Here is a 21,277-nt window from a genome sequence, read left to right on the forward strand (position 1 = left end):
AGGGACTCTAAATTTGATTGAATCCCGATCCCCAAAAATTCAGCAAAGGGAGATTTGTTTATAGCAAAGGCTGTGAATGACATAACATCTGGAAGCCTCTTTTTAAAAGTATGTTTAGAAATTCTTGTGGAAAAGTTTTTATTTCAGGTTTGACTTCTAGTAGTTTGTTATATAGGGAGAGCCTTGCTGTTGGTAGTAGTAATGAACTTTAATTAGACTTTTGAAGAGAAAGAAAATTATAGTGGTAGGTGATCTAAATTAAAGAAAGGATGATCGTTCTAGATTTGATTGATGTTGATATACAACTTGTTGCTTTTCTTATTGTATTCCTGGCAAAGTGTTTTTGCAGTGTGCTATTACTTATTGCTGTATGAAGGTTCTCTAGAAAAAATTGTTTGTGCTATTTTGACCACTGTTACATGGTATTGATTTCAACTGTACCCTTGGATGCTTCCATGAGGTTGTACACATACAAATAAAAAAACAAATGGGGTCTGTGGAAGAGAACTATCACACTGAGTTTACATTTATTTCTCAGGGGCCTTCCTCAAGTGTATCTGATGACATATATAAGGGTTTAGGTGGCCTGTGAGTTTCAACAAGACTGAAAGAGACAGTTGCTTGGCCACGTGTTACTTTTATTGCAGTAGTAGCTGTGAAAAGCTGCTTAGTTTCTGCTGAATTTCAGGTTTCCAGAATGAAGTGAGTTAGGTCCAACTCTGAAATCATGTTATTGATGATGTCCTTATTGGTGCTGTTATTGTTGAAAACTGGATATGCAATATCTGCTGACCAGTTAAATATAATTTTGCTTGTGGGGTGTTGTTTGTAGTTATCCATGTTGTTTCTTAGAACCATTATTTACCATGAAAATGGTATGTCAAGGATTGATATATTCAGCACTGCAGCCTTGAAGCAGCTGAAGATGTTAGTGGCCAAGTGCAACCCTTAAAATTATAAGGTACAATCCTTAAGGAAGTTCTGTTGGGTTTTTTGATGGTGAAGCACACCTGCTTTCTCTCTCAGCTGCATAAATACTCTGTAATTGTGAATCTGTTGTTAAGCAACCTTATTTGTGTGTTGGTCATTCCCAGAAGACCTATTTGACAGTTATCAGTGTGTTTTTTGAACCCCACACCTAAAATGGGATTTGAACTGTCCTTCTTTTCATTAGTGTCCAGATGATTTTGTTATGATTGAGTGGAAATTAGGCAAATGAAGACTTTTTAATTAAGGCTTTTTGCAGTTAGAGCTATCTGTTTCATGTAAAAACAGAATGTGAACTTTCTTGGTATGTCAGAGATCTTATATATACTTGAATCAATGTCATTCATAGGTTTACTTGTCTTCTTGTGGCACAGAGGTCATTTGGAAGCTATTTGAAAGCATATATTTAAAAAACAGGTGATGGTTGGGATGAGACATTGCTTTTTCTGTTTCATAATTTAAGATTCTGTCATCTGTGCTAGAACTGTACTGTTTTTGAATGGAAGTAATTTGGAGTCATCAACTTAACTAGTAATTAAAGCTGTTCTTCCAGATATATGTTTGCGGATGCCATGTCGAGGGAAACAAAATAGGCTGTAATCTTCACTAGAATCTGTAACAAAGTGTGTAAAAATAGCAATGAAAATGTGTCAGTAGAGAAATATTGCTGTTTGTGATCTTCCTCCATTGCTGTGTATTGTAGTTGTAATACAGCATGGAGACCTTGGTGCATTGTGAAGACACTGTGGAGAAGAGATAGAATACAGCACTCTGCAAGAAGGTGCAGAGTGTGGCTGCAAAGTTGTGCTCTAATAGAAGTACCGGGTTAACAGTAAATATGATATGGATGTTATTTGAATCTCCAGGCATAGTCAGAGTTTTCTTGAAGTTTTGCCAAAGGATCTCATGGCATCTTGCCCTTAAAAAGGGAGCTCAGTCCAGACCTCTTCTATGTGTAAAAGGTGCAGCGGTAAATCTAATAGCAATCACTGGCAAATGCAGCAGTATAATCCAGAAAATAAGTACTTCACCTGAAACCGTAACACAAATTCATAAGAACATTTTGCTAACAATAGAAAGGTGGTCTTTTGGTTTTTTTTTTTTTTCACTCTGACTGTATTAACTTTATATATTGGATGCAGTATGAGCCATTCCTACTCTTTTAAAACCAGTTATATGTAGTACATTCTTTCTCCTTAATTCAGATAGTAGCATTTTCAAAATTCTCTATGATAAAGGGAAAATTTGACTGAACTGAGCAGTAGAAAATGTCAGCCTTTTAGAGGCTTATAGAGCTTGGCAGCAGGATAGAGAATCTCAGGAGGTGTCTTGAGAAAGCAGCTTGTGGGAGATGCTTCGAGAAAAATGCTTAGGGAGAAGTCCATAGAAATAGAAGTACACTCTGTTAGCATAGGAGTTCTCTGTTCTTTTTCTTGATTGCCTTGTAAAAATTGCAGAGGATAGAAAAACTTCTGAGGAATGGTGTTCACAAAAATATTTGGGTAGGGTTACTGTGAAAAGAAAATTTCAAGAGCTGATAGCGTTTGGTAGATGAAGTAGTGAAGTGTGTTCTTAGTCATAAAAGCTTTAGTGATGCTTCCTAGCTCTGTATCAAGACAGCATGTGTATTGTTCAGTTCCAGGCTTTTATTTTGGAAGCTGAATAGTTGTAAGTAGTGTACAATGGTAGGTATTCATAATATGTGAAAAAGTAATAATTTTTAACACTTTTAAGAAATGCAAGTAAACATTTCTGCAGCACCAAAAGAGAGATCAAGAGGCAGGACTTATGGAGGGAAAACTGGCAAAATGCATTCAAAATATAGAGAAGCTTCCTCAAAGCATAAGCTGCTAATGGCACATAAATGAAGCTGTGCTGTCAACAGGATGCATGACCTTAGAAAAGTGAGCAGTAACAGGATTCTGAACTACTATATTCAGGCAGTCCATTAGATAGAAGAAATAGTCATTTAAATTAACTCAAACCTGAGACAGAAGCTAGTGACTAATGCATACTCACAATTTCTGTTACGTGTTTTTAATGAATACACTTTTTGTCTTTCAGAGATCCAGCTTACTTTGATGAAAATTGGCTGAACAGAATCAAAACGGAAGTAGGAGATAATTGGAGGCTAAAGGTATTTGACTTGCTTGTCTGTGAATCTGTACTTCAGTTCTTAATACAATATTGTGTCTAAATATTCTTGCATTTCTGAATTAGGATTTTGCTTCATAGGCAGCATTTTGAATTTTAGACCACTTAAATTATACTTACTTGTTTTTAATGTTATATTGTCCTGCACAGTTTTAACAAAGACATTTTGAATTTGTAAGCAGGTTTTAATGATTTAAAAAGAAAACATTAAAATAAATGTTGTGCTTCAATAACCTCTAGTTTTTCAAATGTTGAATGAGAGATTTTTTAATGCACATTGTGAAAGCAGCTTTTTAAAAAGCAGCTTTTTTGAGAAGCACCTGTATAAAAATAGAAACATAATAAGCAATATATTTAAAGAAAAATAGCAAAGTCTTGCTTCCTTTTACCTTGTCAGCTCTGCAGAACTACTGAGTTTTAAAGGAGGAAGTAATTTTTTTTCTGTGTTTCTACTCAGCATGGTTTTTAACCAGGGTCTGTTTGCTGGGTCATTTTTGTCACTTGGCATTCTAGCACTTCTCTGCAAACCTGAAGAGAAGAAAATAGAATTTATAAGAACTATGAATGAAGAACATTTTACTTTAGAATCTGAAGAACACAGTCTCACATGCAGATGTTAATGTAGTTTTTGATTAGTTTTGTTCAGAGAATTATTTTCTAAATTTCCATTTTCAGCCTGACTAGTTTGGGGGAAGAAAAATAGTTATGAATTTACTGTTAGTTCTTATTTCTTGCAAAACCATTTTGTTCCAGCCACAGAAACCTATTCTGAGCGTCTGGGGAAGGCCTACAACTGTGAAATGCTCTAGTAGTTACATCACTTATCAACGTCACTTTCTGAATTCCAGGGACATGCAAACAGAATGCTGCCTGAAACAAAGATGGAGCACGCTGCTGCTGTTTATGTTTTGACTTGGCCAGGGAGCATATGAGCATGGTTTCTGCTGTCTGACCAGCTATGTGAAGTTTGGAATGCTTTAGAATGTTTTGTCTACTAGGGCTGCCAGTAAAGTGAAGATACATTGATGAGGATATATTGACTGTGATGAATAAAAGACATGATCCCTAAAAAACCTTTAGGATGCTTTTGGCATCAGCTGCATGTAGAGCATGTAATATAAATGAAATTGCAGATAATTGTATGGAATTACAAGTGAAGAGCTGGATATAGGTCTTACTTTGTTCCAGTCTGAGGTTTCTCCTTTGCCCCGAGATCACCCCAGAGGGACACGAAGGTGGTTCAAACCCTGGTTTTCTCTGAAGCAGCCAAAGAGAGACTGCTGGAGACGGTTTTCTCTTGTTCCAAGGATTGTTTATTATTTCTTGTCTCAGGGACTTTTTGCCTGGCCAGCAGCGGTCTGCTCAGCCTGGCATCCATGGTGGAATCTGCCTGGTGAAGGCAGGGCTTATCTTATATAGTGTGTACTACGTATTACATGTTTACAAAATTTTCCCAATACAATACAATTTGATTAAATGGTCCAGCCCTGACCCCATCCAATCCAAGAGTGCCAATGTGTCGCCCAACATGGATGACATGGAGAAGAAGGCGGAAAAGGTGTCCACCCCCCAAATTCTCCATCTTGGCCATGTGTCCCTTATCATAAACATTCCAAGAAACCTATTTATCTACGTTCTGAAAGTCAAATTTACACTTTACTAATTTTGGTGGCTTGTTTCCATTCCCTCTATGTTGGTAATTTTCCCCAGGGATTAGAATTCAATGCCTGTGACACCAGGGTCTCACTCAGGAGTCTCTGAGACTCTTGCCAGGGGGGTTTTGAGACCCCCAAGGAGGCCAGGGGTACACCCTGGGCTCCCACATCTCCCCCCATTGTTTGCACCAAAAACACCCTTTTCACAGCTTTGTTCAAGGCGCGCCGAGTGCATGGGATGATGCATGGCAAAGCAATGAGAATAGTAACAAGCCCCACTAATATATAAAACCTACATTCAAAATTTCTTTTTACAAATGTAAAAGATCAAAAAGGTCAAACAGACCATCCAGGCACAATAACTGTGCTAGAACTCGGAAAGATGGTTTGTTTGAGACTACAATATAATTTCTATATACATTCTGATTCAGAGTAACATCCATTGTTTGGTTCTTTGTCACCCCTAAAACATCAAATACAATTCAAAAATCCATTGTCGAACCAAAAATTTCCAATTCTTCTAGTTTGAAGAAGGCCACAGGGAGAAATTGAACCCACACATGCCATCCATTCACAGGAGTTGTCACAACTCACATCACCCATGAAGGGATGCCCTCTGGAATGGACCATTCTTTCACTGGCAATCCCACCAGACATGTTGAAAATGGCTTTTTTGGCTTGGAATACGTCAAACAAATTGTGTCCAACCCAACTGTCCATGCTAAATTTTCCCAAACATGCTCCCTTGGCTGGATCATCAGTAGATCCGCTTTTGCACCTAATACAGTTGACAAAAAATAAGATACAACAACATATAAACAAACATGTTTCACTGTCAGTCCTTAAGTCTTTTATATCTTATTTGAAGAAAAGTTCACATCCTTTGTCCTTGATTCTGTCTGCGAGCTCCCTTCTTCACTTCCAGGGCTGGCATCTGCCCGCGTCTTGGCCGGACATTGCCTCTCGTATCTCACTGGCTTCCATCTCCGTCCTCTCTCTGTGGAGACACAAGCATGACCCTTCCCCCAAATGCTTACTTTGAAAGCTTTCAACTTTCTCTGTCTCTAAATTTTTGATCAAAACTGGAGAATTTTCCTTCAACTATTATTTCAACTATTATCTAACATAAGGCAAACCCAAAATTTACAATCTTCTGCAAGTAAACACAGTACAATAATAAACAGTACATTAAACAACAGATATACATTTATGAGATTAGATAATCATCAATCTTTAAAAAACTGTATCATCACCTCAGGGTCTGCAGACAGCTGACAAACCTTGATTCAATGAGGAATTAGATGGTCATCTCTGGAAAATGAACACCAAATTCACTTCAAAGTCAGCTTCAGCTTTTATATTGATAAGTCAAATTGCCAATCCAAACGAATGGAATATTATTTTGATGCAGAAAACACCTGGGTTTACACAATTTCTCTTTCAGTTAGAATCAAGGCTTGGCCAGAGTTCTCTAATTGGAAGAGAAGTCCTGACATCTTCTTATTAAAGAAAAAACCCACAACTCTTAACAGCAAAGCTACAATTAAACATTTCAAAAAGAAATTAAATTCCTCTAGCAACTCATTTTCTCTAAAATTCTTCTTGAGGGCGAAATACTTTGAACATGGCAAGACACTGCAGTGCTTCTGTGATAGCAACTCAGGAAAACCATAACACTAGGAATTTGTTCTGAGAATGAAGCTCAAATAATTTTCTGGAATTCTGCAAAATATTCAAAACCATAAGACAGCACAGTGCCAGGTCACAGAAGACCTGCCAGAATAAAAGAGAGAATTAATAAAAAGAAAACAAAGAAACATTAAGTTCACAATTTAGCTGATTATCTTCATACATTTGATTCAAGGACACGTCTGGAGGCTTTCCAAAACTTACTTAAAAGGTTGAAAGATTTCAGATTAAACAATGAAACAGAAAACAAAATCGTTCTGTGGTATAGAATTCATACAATCTTATTACAGTGTTTTTAAAATTAAATACAGAAACTAAATTTAAATTTTAAAATCCAACTCAAAATCTATTGATTTATATTGACAGTATTGCAAATACTTATAAACTGGCTTCTTTAAAACAATTAGCTACAGGAAAATTAAAACTCAATGTTGACATTTAGATAAATGTCCACTCATATCTGAGCAATAACAAATCATTAAATATAGCTGATATGTATTCAAATAAAATACAAAATACCTTATTATACCTTCAATTATTAAAATATCTAATACTATTAAAATACCTTCACCATTCTTAAAGTTTCAGCTTTTTTTTTTTTTTTTTTTTTGTTAACAACAATGCAAAACAAACATCTTTAGTTTAACATACAAGAACTGAAAATAAAACTGACTCTCTTGTCCTGTTCCCTTGTTCTGTTTGTTCTCCACAGTATAGATAAAAAGCAGCTCTTGGCCTCTCTCCATCCCCCATTCCCCTCCCATCTGCAGCACTGGGTCTGTGCAGGCACAGGGGGAGCAGTGGGGGTGCTGCTGGAGCCTCTGGAGCAGGGTGGCTGTGCCTCCCCCCCTTCTCTCGGTGAGCCTGGGCTGGTGACTTCATGCTGCTGTACCTGGGTTTGCTCTGTCCGGCTGTGTCTGGGCAGCTGCCTGCAATTGCTTCAAAGTTGTTAATTTTTTTTCCTTTGACTTTACAAAGCATAAATTTCTTTCCCCATTAGAATCTGCCAGTTCTAATGTGGATATCTTAGGTTTCCCTGAAATAGGGCATTCATCTCCTCCCCCAGCATTCCTGACAGCTGGAGACAGGTCTGTCTGTGCCTTTTTGCACTTCCCGCTTTTCTGCGTCCCGGCCATTGCCGCAGGTTGCCCCTCCCTGGACATCCCTTGCAGCTAAATGCACCGAACCCGCCTTTTTCACAGTCCCGTCCCCCTCCCCTCTGTCCCCCACGCCCGGGGAGTCGCCTGTAGCACCCTCCCGCCTTCTGGGGTCAGGGTTTTTGAAGGGGTGAAATAGAAAAATGTATGTCCTGCAACTCACTTGGAAATATTTCTAACTTAATTTTTTCCCTGGCCTTGCTGCTGGCAAGGCCCTTGCTGAACCACCTGCTGCTGGCAAGGCAGTCATAAACTTCCCTCCCCCAGCTCATAGCTAGGTGAGAATCCTTCCCCAGTCTCTGAGGGACTTTAATTGTTTTCTCCGCCTGCTGATAGCAAGGCAGCCATAAACCTCCCTCCCCCTGCTCATGGCTAGGTGGGAATCCTATGATGTGTCTGATTCTGAACCATCTTACCCAAAAAGCAGTTAGTCCAAAATCGATTCAGAGGTTCCTGATACCGACCAGCAGTGCACAGGAGCGAGGCTTCCCGGGACACCTTCTCTCCGACTTGTGTCTGGAGCTCGGCTTTTCTTGGCAGAGGGTCATAAATCTCCTCCGCAGTCCTTTTCAACAGCGTGCCTCTTCTGAAGCTCTGTCTTTTGGGGGTCTGTACCTGCCTTTGCAGGCTACAAGGCCGATCCAGAGGGATGCCAAGTGTCGGGGTCCAGGGGTCCGCACCCACCTTTGTGGGCTGCAGCCCACCTAGGGGGATGCCAGATGTCAATGCCCACCCAGGGATGACAGATGTCCCTGTCTGGGGTTTCTCCTTTGCCCCGAGATCACCCCAGAGGGACACGAAGGTGGTTCAAACCCTGGTTTTCCCCGAAGCCGCCGAAGAGAGACTGCCGGAGACGGTTTTCTCTTGTTCCAAGGACTGTTTATTATCTCTTATCTCTGGGACTTTTTGCCTGGCCAGCAGCGGTCTGCTCAGCCTGGCATCCATGGTGGAATCTGCCTGGTGAAGGCAGGGCTTATCTTATATAGTTAGTACTACGTATTACATGTTTACAAAATTTTCCCAATACAGTACAATTTTATTAAATAGTTCAGCCCTGACCCCATCCAATCCAAGAGTGCCAACGTGTCACCCAACATGGATGACAGGGAGAAGAAGGAGGAAAAGGTGTCCACCCCCCAAATTCTCCATCTTGACCACGTGTCCCTTATCATAAACATTCCAAGAAACCTATTTATCTATGTTCTAAAAGTCAAATTTACACTTTACTAATTTTGGTGGCTTGTTTCCATTCCCTCTATGTTGGTAATTTTCCCCAGGGGTTGGAATTCAGTGCCTGTGACACCAGGGTCTCACTCAGGAGTCTTTGAGACCCTTGCCAGGGGGGTTTTGAGACCCCCAAGGAGGCCAGGGGTACACCCTGGGCTCCCACATTACATTTCTGTAAATTTGGCTTATTTTTTTTTTCCTAAGGAGTACTGAAGTCTTGGCTGTTAAATGTGGAGGATAACAAACTGAGGCTGTTCATTATAAAAGCATTTGAGTTGATCGAATGTGGAGCAGCAGCATCTCTAGCTGTCATATGGAGTTTGAGGAATAAATATTTTATTTTTATGTCTCCCACCATTGGCAAATGTAAATGGCAAATGTAAAAGCTGAGCAAGTGTGGAAAAAAAAAAAAAGCTGAGCAATCTAGTAACTTCCTTATGTGACTGAAGCTGGCAAGATGTCAGGTCAAATTTCATTTTCTTCATTATGTCATTCCATCTTGTTTTTCAAGTGCCTGCATAACTGATTTTGTTTTGTTTAAGAAATATGCCTAATTCACTTTTTTGTACACATTTCTATATACCACTTCTCTTTTCATGAAGAATGCTAAAAGGCACAACTGTGATACTTTAACTCATTTTTAATCAGGAAAGTAATCCTATACTTTGCCAACTGCTCTTTATATCCAAGTAAATATTATTAGTAGTCTAGTTTTCCAAATGTCTATTGTCCAGTGCTTCATTTAAAGTCTGACTTGTAGGAGCACTCCAGTCTGGGCATTTCTATTCCTAGAATTGTTCAGCTTAGAAAATGCTTAAGATCAACTCTACCAAGTCTGCACTAAACCATGTTCCTAAGCTCAACATCTACACCTCTTTTAAACAACTTCAACTTAGTAACTCAACTACTTCCTTGACAGCCTGTTCCAGTATTTCACAATTCCTTTGGTGAATAATTTTTTCATAATATCAAATTTTAACTTACCCTGGTACAACTTGAGGCCATTTTCTCATGTCCTGTCACTTGCCAACTGTGAGAAGACACTGACCCTCACCTCTCTACAACCTCCTTTTAGAAATTTATTCATTACTTGATTTAAGATGTGGGCATACTACTTGCATGACTCTAGAATATAGATTTCCCTTCATACTTTAAGAAGTGCCATGAGATAATTTGATTATTTCAAATGTTGTGCAGATTAGCTGCATTATTTTCTTGTTGCTAAACATGATCACTCTCTGCCTCTGATGCCATCTGGTATAACAGTCACTACTTGTATGAGCTCTTGGTATCATGAACTGCACAAAGGAGCCAGTCTAATAGGGAAAATGCATTCAAAAAATTTAAGATGTAGTGTGTAGGAAGTTTTGTAAAACAGTGTTTGGGAGGGCTGGTAGAGATTAGTCTTTTACAGCCCACCTAACCACTGTTCATAGAAGTACTCAGAAAATGATAGAACCGTAGAGTTGTTAAGGTTGGGAAAGAGTTTTGAGATTGAGTCCAGATGTCAACATAGCTCCACCACTGTGTTCACCACAACCTATTATGTCACCAAGGGCCATGTTTTCACATTTTTTGAACACTTTTATGGATGATGACTCTACCATTTTGCCAGGCAGACTGTTCCACTGGTCTACAACCTTTCCTGTGAAAATCTTTCACTAATATTTAAACTAAAACTTACCTGGTGCCACTTCAGGCTGTTTCTTCTTGTCCTGTCACTTGTTACCTGGGGGAAGGTAATGACTGATGTGATTGTTAATTTTAAATTGTCTGTTGTCCTGTATGGAGAAGAAAGAACATAAGGCTGAGATTTTTTTTTTGTGGGGAGGGAGGAGGGGGAGACATGGGTTTGGTTAGTTTTTTTAGCATTTTGTTTTCTGATAACTGCAATTTTTTTCCTGTTTCTATACCATTAAAAACAAAACAACTCATAGGGTTGTTTTTAAATTCTTGGTTTCAGGGCAAGTTGCCAGATGAGAAATTGAGCTATTCACAGGAGAGAAAAAGGGAAACACTAAACTTGGGGAGCTTGCAAAGTAGGAACCATTCAGCAAGTATTCTGATTCTTAGAGCTGACCAGATCTTTGTCTGCTGTATTTAGTAGAGAAATGTTCCTTCTTCAGGTTAAAATTTCATGCTCATAGCATACATCAATGTACATTGTAATTTATTTTTATCCTTGGGCAAGAAAAAAACTGCCTTACCTGCGATTTTATGATGGTTTAAAAAAAAAAAAAAAAAAGAAAAAGCCAAAGACATTAACTCTTTCCTCATGTACCGTGAACACTTCTATATAGTCCAGATTTAAATTGTGTACAACATAGGATTTCATGGCTCAGGAAGATGACATCTTGAATATAAACTATACTGAAAATGAAAAGCAGCTTAGAAAATAATTTGCCAAAAATTATGCAGAAATGAAATTTCCTAATCAAGAAAAAAATTACTGATTTGGCACATGCACGTCAGTTTTGGCAATTACAGATTAAGCTGTTGGCTGTCTGAGCGATGGCATAAAATTGTCCCCCTTTCCCTGCCATCCTCTTTCATTCAGTGTGGGAAGCTTAGGAAGGAAAGGAAACACATTGTTCAGTTTGATTTCTGACTTTTTCTTCTGAACTTTTCATTTTGGCATTCAGACTGCAGCATTAATTTAAAGTACAGTTTTACTAATTTTATAGTAGCAAGCTATGTTAGTCTTGTGAACCTTCGCTACCTAATCTTTCTCTAGGTTCCATCTATAATCAGCAATGAGACCCACTCTTTCAAAATGCAGTTTAAATCAGGAACCAAATGCGTGCTGTGCACACACGTGCTCCCTCTCCTTGGTGTACATGCACACATCCCCCATGCCCCCATGCCCACCCACCCCATACCCCACCTGTTAACTGCAGATGGATAAAAATGTACCTTAATGAGATATTCAAAACTTATTGGTTAAGAATTCCCACACCACTTGAAAGTGTGCTCCAGCAAGACTTCCAGAGGTTATTCAAGATCTGAAATAAAAAAAGAAAAGCCAATTTACATAGAGCCTTCAGCACAAACAGGATTTCAGTCATACATGTAATACAAGGATAATGCAAAATTGGAGACTAGGTGTCATAATGTTGGAGAAGAACCAAGAAGTTAGATAACTCATGCTCCCTTTTTTTCAGCAATCACAAGCTTAAGGGCATTTTTTATTGCCATATCATTGGCCTTTCGCTTTGTTGCACAACTGTATTAGTAAAAAGAGAAACCTAGACAGGCTACCTCTTACAAAGGTGAGATTGGAAACAGTAAGTATATTGTAATTAAATAGAGATTTTATATGACAAGTGAGAATAAAAGAAAAATAGGAGAAAAAACAACCGTGAAGTTTTCTGGTGTTGGCAGGTCACATCATCCCTGCTTTCATTCCAGTCAGTTTATCAGGTTACTACTGTGTAATAAGGATCAGTCTTATACTGAGCACTGTGTGCTTAGCATGTAGTGCTATACTACAGCCAAGATGGCTGTTAACAGAGAGGTAATGGCAATTTAACACAGAGAACACCCACACAACTCTGGTGTGGGTATTGGTGAAATTTAGGTGTTCAAATTTGTGAGAACTTTCAGGTTGCTTTTGTGCATGCAGATATCCTGTCATTCATAATATGAGATTAGGAAAGTAAAACAGAAAGGCCAGATGGTAAAGAAATTGAAAATGGGTTGAGATTTGGCTAGAAATACTTAATGGTCTGTCTACTGTGAATTGCAACAAATTTCTGAGGTGAAATAAAATGTTGTTATCACTTATTTTACCCCAGTAAAATTCATATATTTTCCAGCATAAGTATGGCTGCAGGGAATGAATGTTAAAAGGTGTTGGGAAGGTAGAGCGTATATTTTTATGGGAAAGGAATAACTCATGTTGCTGATGCAAGCAAATAGGCATCTCATGTGGTCTGACATCTGAATGATTATTTATATTTATTTATTATGTACTTTATAGTCATAATCTATATTGGCAATTCTGTCTGTTGTGTTCTGACATTGCACAATTTAGTGGTCTTTGTTAACTACAATTAGGTTTTCCTGTGTGCTTAAGGAAGTGAAAAGTAATTCTGAACAACCATGACCTCCTGTGACTTAGAATTCTGATATAATTGTTGTCTTTAACACTTTCTTGGGCTCTTTATTTTCATTCAGGTGCTTGAGTTCTTCCTTTCATATGCTTTGGCCTCATAAATGTTGCTGGAACTACTCAGTTCAGTTTCAAAATACAAAATATTAGTGGTAGTTTCCCTATGATGATCCTCTCTCTGCCTGGGGCAGTAAAACCACCCAGTTTATTCACTGCATGCAAGTTAGAAAAAAAATCAAGAGCTGTCTGGAGTAATACTGAAGATCATGGTTACGTTTAAGTCAGTCTTAGTCTTAAAAGAAGTCTATAAAGAAGCTACTTTAACCTCACAATTGGGTGATTGTATGCCAAATACAAAGACGGTATAGTTAATTCTTGAAAACAAGCTACCCTGTACTGTTGATTGACAGTGAGATGAAATAGGACTGTGAAGATTTGTTTTTCAGTTTGTTTGCAGTTCTCTTGTTTCAAGAATGCTGCCCTGTAAGCTCATTTTCATGATGAATTTTGATCAATATTGGCTTTGTTCCACTATCTCAACTCCAAGTCCTATAAAGGTTACTTGGAAGAGGGTGGCTCTTTGCATTTAAAGGATTTTGGTTTAAAAATGCTGGCAAGAAGAAGGGAAAAGAAATATTTCACAGGTTTCCATTTGGTTTCTCATTTTTTTGGGATTATGTTCAAGTTCAAGGTTCCTCACAATGTTCTCATCGGTAAACAGGACTTAAATTCAGCAACATGGCCCTTGCGTTTCTGTGGCTCTTTCTGCAGCAGACTCAGGTAAATTGTAAACCAGAAGATTTTAATTAATCAAGTTTGAAAATAATATTCCAATCAGTGTGGTATGCTTTGTGGTGATTTGATGTAAAAATAAAATTGCTTAATTTCTATAAATTCTTACATCTGTTGTGACCTTTGGTTATGATTGTGCATTGCCTTTGAGTGGTGGTCTTGGTTGCCCTTGGGTAGACACCTAGTTGTATAGTTGCAATTCTTATGTAGCCATGCTGTGTTGTGTGTAATAGTACAGAAACAGTATGTGCTTTGGTGTAGGATGTGTAAACTGCCTATTACACTGTTATGGGAGAGACAGTAAATGTTCTCATATACATGCTGTAATATGGCATCTCCAATTCTTGTTCTACGTTGTCAGGGTATTTGATGTCCCTTTTTTCTTTGCACCCACACTTAAGATCCAAATGAATTTTTGTTTCTTGTATGACTTAAAATTCAGTGATTATGGAGACAGTCAGAATGTTCCTGAATCTTAATAAGGTGTCAACTTCTGGCGCTTGTTTCCAGAAGGGAGTAGATTAATGGGAGTCAGGTAATCAGATAGTTATCACTTTGGTTTTCTTGGCAAAAGTCTCTTAGTGTGTGTATCCTGTTTCTTTCTTGAGTTTGGAATTTACTTTCATCACACCATTGTGTTTGTTGGCCATATTGAAGTGTTGAGTTTGCCCCTGGATTTCAGTATCACAACCATCAGGTCATTTGAAAGGTAAATAACTTCAATAAGTGGACAGAATCTCTTAACTGGGTATTTCTGAAATGCAGTCAAGAATATAAAATTCCTTGTGGGCTTCAAAGGCAATTACAACTTGAGAGGTTTGCTTTCCCTGCATTGCAGTTCCACAGTTTCCTGCTGTGGCTGCTCCGGTAGGTGAAGACTTTGTGAATCCTGTTTCTATCAATTTTAGTCTTTGCAGATTCTTTTTAAACTTCAGTCATAGAATAATTTAGATTGGTAAAAATCCTTAAGATCTTAGAATATAACCATAAGCTGTCAAAAAGTCATGTCCCAGTGTACCATATCTACACAGCTCTTTGCATGCCACAAGGATGGTGATTCAGTCACGTCCTGGGTAGCCTGTTACAAAGAGATGTTTCTTGATACCCAACCTAAACTCTTCCTGGCAAAACTTGAAGCCATTTCCTCTTGTCCCATCTCTTGTTACCTTGGACAAGAGGTTTAACTGTCTACCTGGCTACACGCTCCTTGCAGGCAGTTGTAGAGAGTGATAAGTTCACTCCTGAGCCTGTTTTTCTCCAGGCTGAACACCCCCAGCTCCCTCGGCCATTCCTCTGTCCCAGGAAACAGTGTGCTGCTCCTACTATCTGAATTCTTTTCTTAAAATGCTTGAACAGTAATTGGTGGTAATTGCTAGCAGTTATTTTTCAGCAAAGATTTTTTTTTGTTGTTGGAATTTCACCTGTGAGACCCACAGGCATTTTTATTACTTTAAACACACTACTTTCAGAGACTTGATGCAAGTGGATTTTTGCTGGGGGAAGGGAGCAATACTCACTACTAGAGAAATGTGAGATACGTTCTGTACAGCAAGAGATACTTAACTGGTGCCATTGGTTATGTGAGTGAACAGAAGCTACCTTTGTATAGCAGTGAAGTCATCACAGAGAAATGTGAATTTTACTAGATTCTGTAAGACAGACATTCATTTGTAAAAACTGGGAGGGGGGAGGAGGGACAGAGAATGCTAAGAACAAAAATGAAAGAGCTAAGAGGAATAATTAATGAGAAAAATAACAAATTAAAGTTACATGGATTGGGAATAAAGGATGATACTGAGCAGTAGCTAGTTTTGGTTTGGAAGAAGAGGTTTATCAGTGCAGAAAGTAGATTACTAGGATTCTTCAAGAGAAGAAAGGAGGAAAAGATTGTTTCAACTTTTGGGTGCAAAGATAATCCTGAGCGAAGCAAGTACCTAAAAACATTGGTGCTGTAGGATCAGATTTAAAGCCTATCCAAGACAATGTTACATTTTTCATAAATTGAAATGGGTTCTGTGAATTAATAAAGATTTGTGATCACATCTGGAAGTCTGATTGTAAGGGCCTCTTGCATAACTTTCATGATTTTAAACTTAACTGCGGGTAAATAGATGTAATTATATCCTTCTTTTGTGTGATTCTTCTGTGATTACCCACTTTATGATCATTTTTCTGTAAAATATTTCCTGTATTTATTGTATTTCATCCTTCTTGCCAAATAGGTAAGCAATCTGAAGAAAATTTTAAAAGGAATACTGGATTACAACCATGAGGTAAGAACCATTTGAACTTATCTGCGTCTAGTTGCCTTTTGAGTTATGTATTTTAGTTAACCTGTTGAAGATAAATTGTATTGTGCAGGTTAAGTTTTCACATTTTCTTGCAAACTTTTTTGCATATATAGTGATTCATGGCCCATTCCCTGGTCTTGGCCTTCTGTAGAACTTCTTGCCTGCTTTACTCAGGGGTTCCAGGGAAGCCTCATATGCAAATTTTCTCATGTAAAGAGTAAATGGCTCTCTGACTATGCTCTGATGATGCACTTCGAGTCTGATGTACTGTAATGTATGTGTGTCTGATTTTTTTCCTTCTTCCTCTGCAGCTGAGGTCTGCTTTTTTCCTTATTTTTCTCTTGAGGAGAGTGAGTAAAGACCATTTCTAGACATTACAATTTCAAATGAAGTATTTTAATTCAGGGGTATTGGACTCAGCCCATTCTCACTTATTTTGAGCAAACTCAGTGCTTAATTCTCCAGAGGAGACAGTATTTTTTCTTTCAGTAGTGAATCTTCAGCTGAAATACGCTTTCAGTGATGTTTGAGACAAATTAATCTGTACAGGCAGCAGCACAAAATCCATAATATGCATGTTCTAGACACTGTTTGTTTCAAAATAGTATCTTCTTATAAATCCTATGGGGGTTAGGTTATTTGTTAATAAATTGAAGTACTTCAGAAAGAGAAAATTATTCTTGGGAGTTCATCTTCAGTAAATTATTAGGTATCCATGTTTAAATTAGTGTTGAAAACTGGTGATTAAGCAAGCTGGTCATGACTGGAAACACTAAAAAGAAACAGATCAGTTTTTTGTTATGGAAAATTAATATTACTAGGACAAAGTGATACAAGCTCCTTTTTAGTTGGTTAGTATGTACGATGATTAAGTCTCTGGTGCAGAAGCTTTTAGGCAAGTTTGAGTGATTTCAGGCTGATTAATTTCTGTAAAGGTAATGCACCTTTATAAATCTGGCAGGATTTTGGTTTAGGTCGGTGTTTTTCCTACTGAGGCACTGCTGGAGGTGATAGTAGAGGGAATCTGGATTCTACTAATGAATTCTTCTTATGTTTTCCTCAATATTATGCCCTGCTTGGCTACAAAAATATAGATATGTGGATTTTACCTGATGTAACTAAAAACCTTTGAATGTGTATGTTAGTCTTGTTCATCCTCAAAAATTTAGAAATCTGTATCATGCTCAGAAGAGCAATCAGTAAAAATGCTACATTTGTACAAATGCTTTGTCCATTTAAGTATAGAAGCCTAAGTTAATTATTTATAGCTTTCATGCTTGATTCTGCCTCAGTTAATTTTGGTGCAGACCTCTGCTGCTCTGGAATGGAAACTTTTAATTTTTTTGGTAAAGGTATAATATTTTTCAAAAATGTGTTAAATGCTTTTTTTCATCTCAAAACAGTTATTGTAGAGTATATCCTTAATTTTCATATTTCTTTCAGGGCTTTTGATGGGTTTTTTGGTTCTTTTTTTTTTTAATTAATCTTTTTATCTTGTTCATTTCAAACTCTGTTCATACCTTCAGATCCTTGGCTTCTTCGTTGTGCCTGCCAATTTACCTCTTCCTTTCAGCTTTCCTCAACAAGAGTTTTATTGCCAGTGACTATAAAGTCACTGTAGTATTGTTAACTTAAACCCAGCATTGTGTCTGAAAGAAATTCAGGAACTACAGATCAATATATAAATGCATATCAGAATTAAAAAATACTGCATTTTCTATTACTGCAATCTGTATATGATGGTAATATTTTTCTATTATGGTTGATGAATTCAGAATTTTTTTGACGTAAAGAAAGTCTTTTCCAACAGCAGTAAATTTCAGTCCTTGAAAGTATACAGAGGTTTTTGGTAGTGTTGAAATTAATTCTTTGAGAAAACTGCTTAAAATCCTACCATTCCTCAGCACAAAACACACCGTACATACTCAGAACAAAACCACAACACTTCCACAAAGCCCCACATTACTAAACCTTAGAATGGCTTATTTTCTTTGCATTCTTCCTATACACTATGTTTTTTGTAAATGCCTTAACCTGATTTTTGTTTTTCTTGGGTATTGCACAAAAAAGAGCAGGCAGCAAACGCATGATTGATTCCTTCTATATAGTCATTGTTTCCTTATTGCACTCTGTTTAAGAAGTTAGTTTCTTTCTATCTGCAATTAATGTGTCAGAGATGTGTTAAATTCCAAATTTCATATTCATATTTTCAACCCTCTGTTCAGTAAAGAGCAATTTAGCAGAATTGTCTAGTTCCTTCTCCTGACAGTCATTAATCCTTAATGATCTTTAATGATAAATCAGATAACACTAATTGCAACTCACATGAGCTTTTGTTTTGCGGGTTTTTTTCTTTCTTTCTGCACGTAGGCTGTTTAATTACATATCATTGTACTACTACCTCAGATTCTCTTCCATGGAACAGCTTTTTTAGCTGTAAAACTTGCCAGATATCCTTAGATTTGCTGAAAGTGTGAGATTTAATGATCTGAGTTTTTTGGTGTATTGTATTTGTCACCTGTCATTGTTGGATATATGTATTGTGTAGGTGAAACATTTAATTTTCTGACTTTGTAATTGTAAGAAATGTCAGATTTGTGTGTAATATCTTCTGCTACAGGAGGTGTTTTTAGTTGGATGTTTTTAATAGAATTATTTTTAAAAAATTAATTAGCTATGTGGTGGCCTGCTTTTGCTAGCTTTCTTATCTGAAGAGAAAGAATCTTAGATTCTAGATAACGCTATGGGAGTCTTTATCTAGTAGTTGCTTGTGATTTGAGACAGTCATGTTTGTCTTTCCCCAGATATTATTTGTATCAAACAGTATGATTTTGTAGTGGGATATTAGGTGTTACACAATTTTTGAAGATGTATTCAAAACTATGGTAAAGTACAAGTGAATTGGCTGTTGTTGATTCTGAATCATCTCTGTATGAAATAAATGGATATGTGTATGTGCAGTGATGCAGCCACGTAGTATTTCGTCTTTATGCAGATTCTGGGGCAACAGATAAATGACTTCACTCTTCCTGATGTTAACCTGATTGGAGAGCATGCTGATGCTGCAGAACTTGGGAGAATGCTTCAGCTTATTTTGGGATGTGCTGTGAATTGTGAGCAGAAGCAAGGTAATACATTTGGAAAATATGTTTTCTTGGTTATTGTGCAACTAATAAGGAGAAAAATTGTATTTCTTGGGCTTCTGTCAGAACCAGATTGGTTTTTTTTTAGATAATGATGACATTATATTGTTGTATACATAGCAACTGGTTTTTGGTGTAAGCTTCACTACTTTTAGAGACTCAGACTGGAACTGAATTTACTTCCATGCATATTTTAAATTTTGGTTTGCTGAACTGAAAAGTCAGTCTACAAATAAAAAATTCTTGGTCCCACCTTTTAACCATTATGAAGTAGATCAGGATAGTTAAGAATAAAAAAATGTGATCATTGCATTATTCAGCATGACTTTTGACTGTACAGATGCATTCCAGGCAGCATCTTACTACACGGCCGAAAGCCATCAGTATGACTGTTTGGTCTGAAGATAAGTCTGGTATGATCTGGGATACTGTAATTTCTGAGATGTTTCTAGGGCATTGGCAAATAGGAAAAAATAATGTTGGCAACCATGCCCTTCTGAGCAGCAGCTGAAGGTGGAGCACAATAAGGTGACTCAAAAAGTCACTTTCAGGCCAGTTGCCAGATGATTGAATCCCACTTCAGCAGTCCTTGAAGGAGGCTCCTGCCTCTCTAATCCAAAACACTGACTGTAATTCTGACTGGCACAAATACCATAGAGATCCATTCATCTTTCTTGAAGATGCCAGAGAGGATATGATGAGCAATTGAGGTGTTTGTTAAAGTATGCTACATCTCATGTTCTAAACTTACATTGGGTACAGACTCTTTATTATTACTATCGTACATTAAATATCACTTAATTCAAGCCAGGTGAAGGTAACAGCAAATGCAAACGTTTATTCTAAATACTTGAAAGTCTTCCAGATTTAGCTTATTTTGGGTTTGATGGCTGCCAAGATTTCATGCCTTTTATCTTCCTCTTGCTCAGTGCATCTTAATTTTACAGCTAGTTTCCCGTTTCCAATTTTCTTAGTTTCTCCTTCGGAAATTACTTCTGTTCTCTTAACCAGGAAGTAGTCTGGCTGTTCTGTTAATTAAAATAGAAGTAATGTTCTTCACAAATACATAAATAACTGGTTTATCAAACCTCTTGTCATCTCAGTTTTGTATAAAATTACTTTCTTTTTAGTCACTGTTTGTCATTTTCAAGCGGGATATACATCTTATTCTTGTGTCCCCTTTGCTCTTTACTCACATGTACTTATAGCTGAAAACTTAAAAAGTGGAGGGGACTTAATTTGCAATGTAGTACAAAAAAAAGAGCAAACGCCAAAAGTGAATGTGAAAATGCTTTGAAATGAGAATGCTGTAGGAAGGCAGGCTGTTATTGTTACACTTAGAGGAAAGAACAACCTATGCATGGGTCATTTATTTCAAAAGCCTGAACAGTTTGGGAACAAAGTGAGAAAAGGATAAAAGTAGTTATTTCAGAAGTATGAAATGACAGGGGAGGAAAAAAGGTAATCATGTACTTTTTTCATTGTTATAGAATTCAAAGAAGCCTGGATTTGTGTCTAAGCAGGCTTGTGATTAAAATCTTGTTGGATTTGTTGGGTTGGGACTTGGCTGTTAATTATACATTTCAGTGTCATCCATGGCATCTAGTCGTTTTGAAGGAAGGATGCAGCTTCTGATCTTACCTTCTATGGCTTGAGTTGCAGCATTGACATTTCAGTATGCTTTTATTTTCAGAGTACATCCAGACCATAATGATGATGGAAGAATCAGTTCAACATGTTGTCATGACAGCCATTCAGGAGGTATGCTGGGATGCCCATAGTGTGTAGAAGTTCAGTCTTTCATTATTTTATGGTAGTATGCTTTTTCCCACTTAGGAAAAACTTAGTTGGAAGTAAAGAAAATAAGGGTCATAGATTTTGCCTTTTTACAGTGAAAAAATTTATTATTTTTCCTTAGAAAAGTCTTGCTTTATGTCAAGGAACTCTGGTTGAATGTCCCACTTTTCTTTAAATCTAGAAGACTGAAACTTCTGGATATTTTTAATACTGGGTTCCCTTTCCCTTTTTTTTCCCCACCCTGTGAATCCTGAAGCGCGCTAGATTGATTTTA

At 37.5% G+C, this 21,277-nt stretch overlaps 1 protein-coding gene across 3 annotated transcripts in view; it reads left to right on the forward strand.

Moving 5' to 3' along the window:
• HOOK3 (hook microtubule tethering protein 3) overlaps positions 1-21,277 on the forward strand; it is an 89,802-nt gene that overhangs the window by 19,533 nt on the left and 48,992 nt on the right. For 2 of the 3 annotated variants that reach the window (XM_079331277.1, XM_079331276.1), the window contains exons 3-6: positions 3,052-3,124; positions 15,995-16,045; positions 19,059-19,191; positions 20,900-20,967. In XM_079331277.1, the coding sequence (XP_079187403.1) occupies positions 3,052-3,124; positions 15,995-16,045; positions 19,059-19,191; positions 20,900-20,967 (325 nt within the window). Of the gene's footprint in view, positions 1-3,051; positions 3,125-13,665; positions 13,761-15,994; positions 16,046-19,058; positions 19,192-20,899; positions 20,968-21,277 lie in introns of all 3 variants that reach the window. The other variant, XM_079331278.1, reaches the window with a different exon arrangement.

The sequence above is a fragment of the Erithacus rubecula genome (genome assembly GCF_903797595.1).
Source record: "Erithacus rubecula genome assembly, contig: SUPER_Z_unloc_2, whole genome shotgun sequence".
In the NCBI taxonomy this organism is placed as follows: Eukaryota; Metazoa; Chordata; class Aves; order Passeriformes; family Muscicapidae; genus Erithacus; species Erithacus rubecula.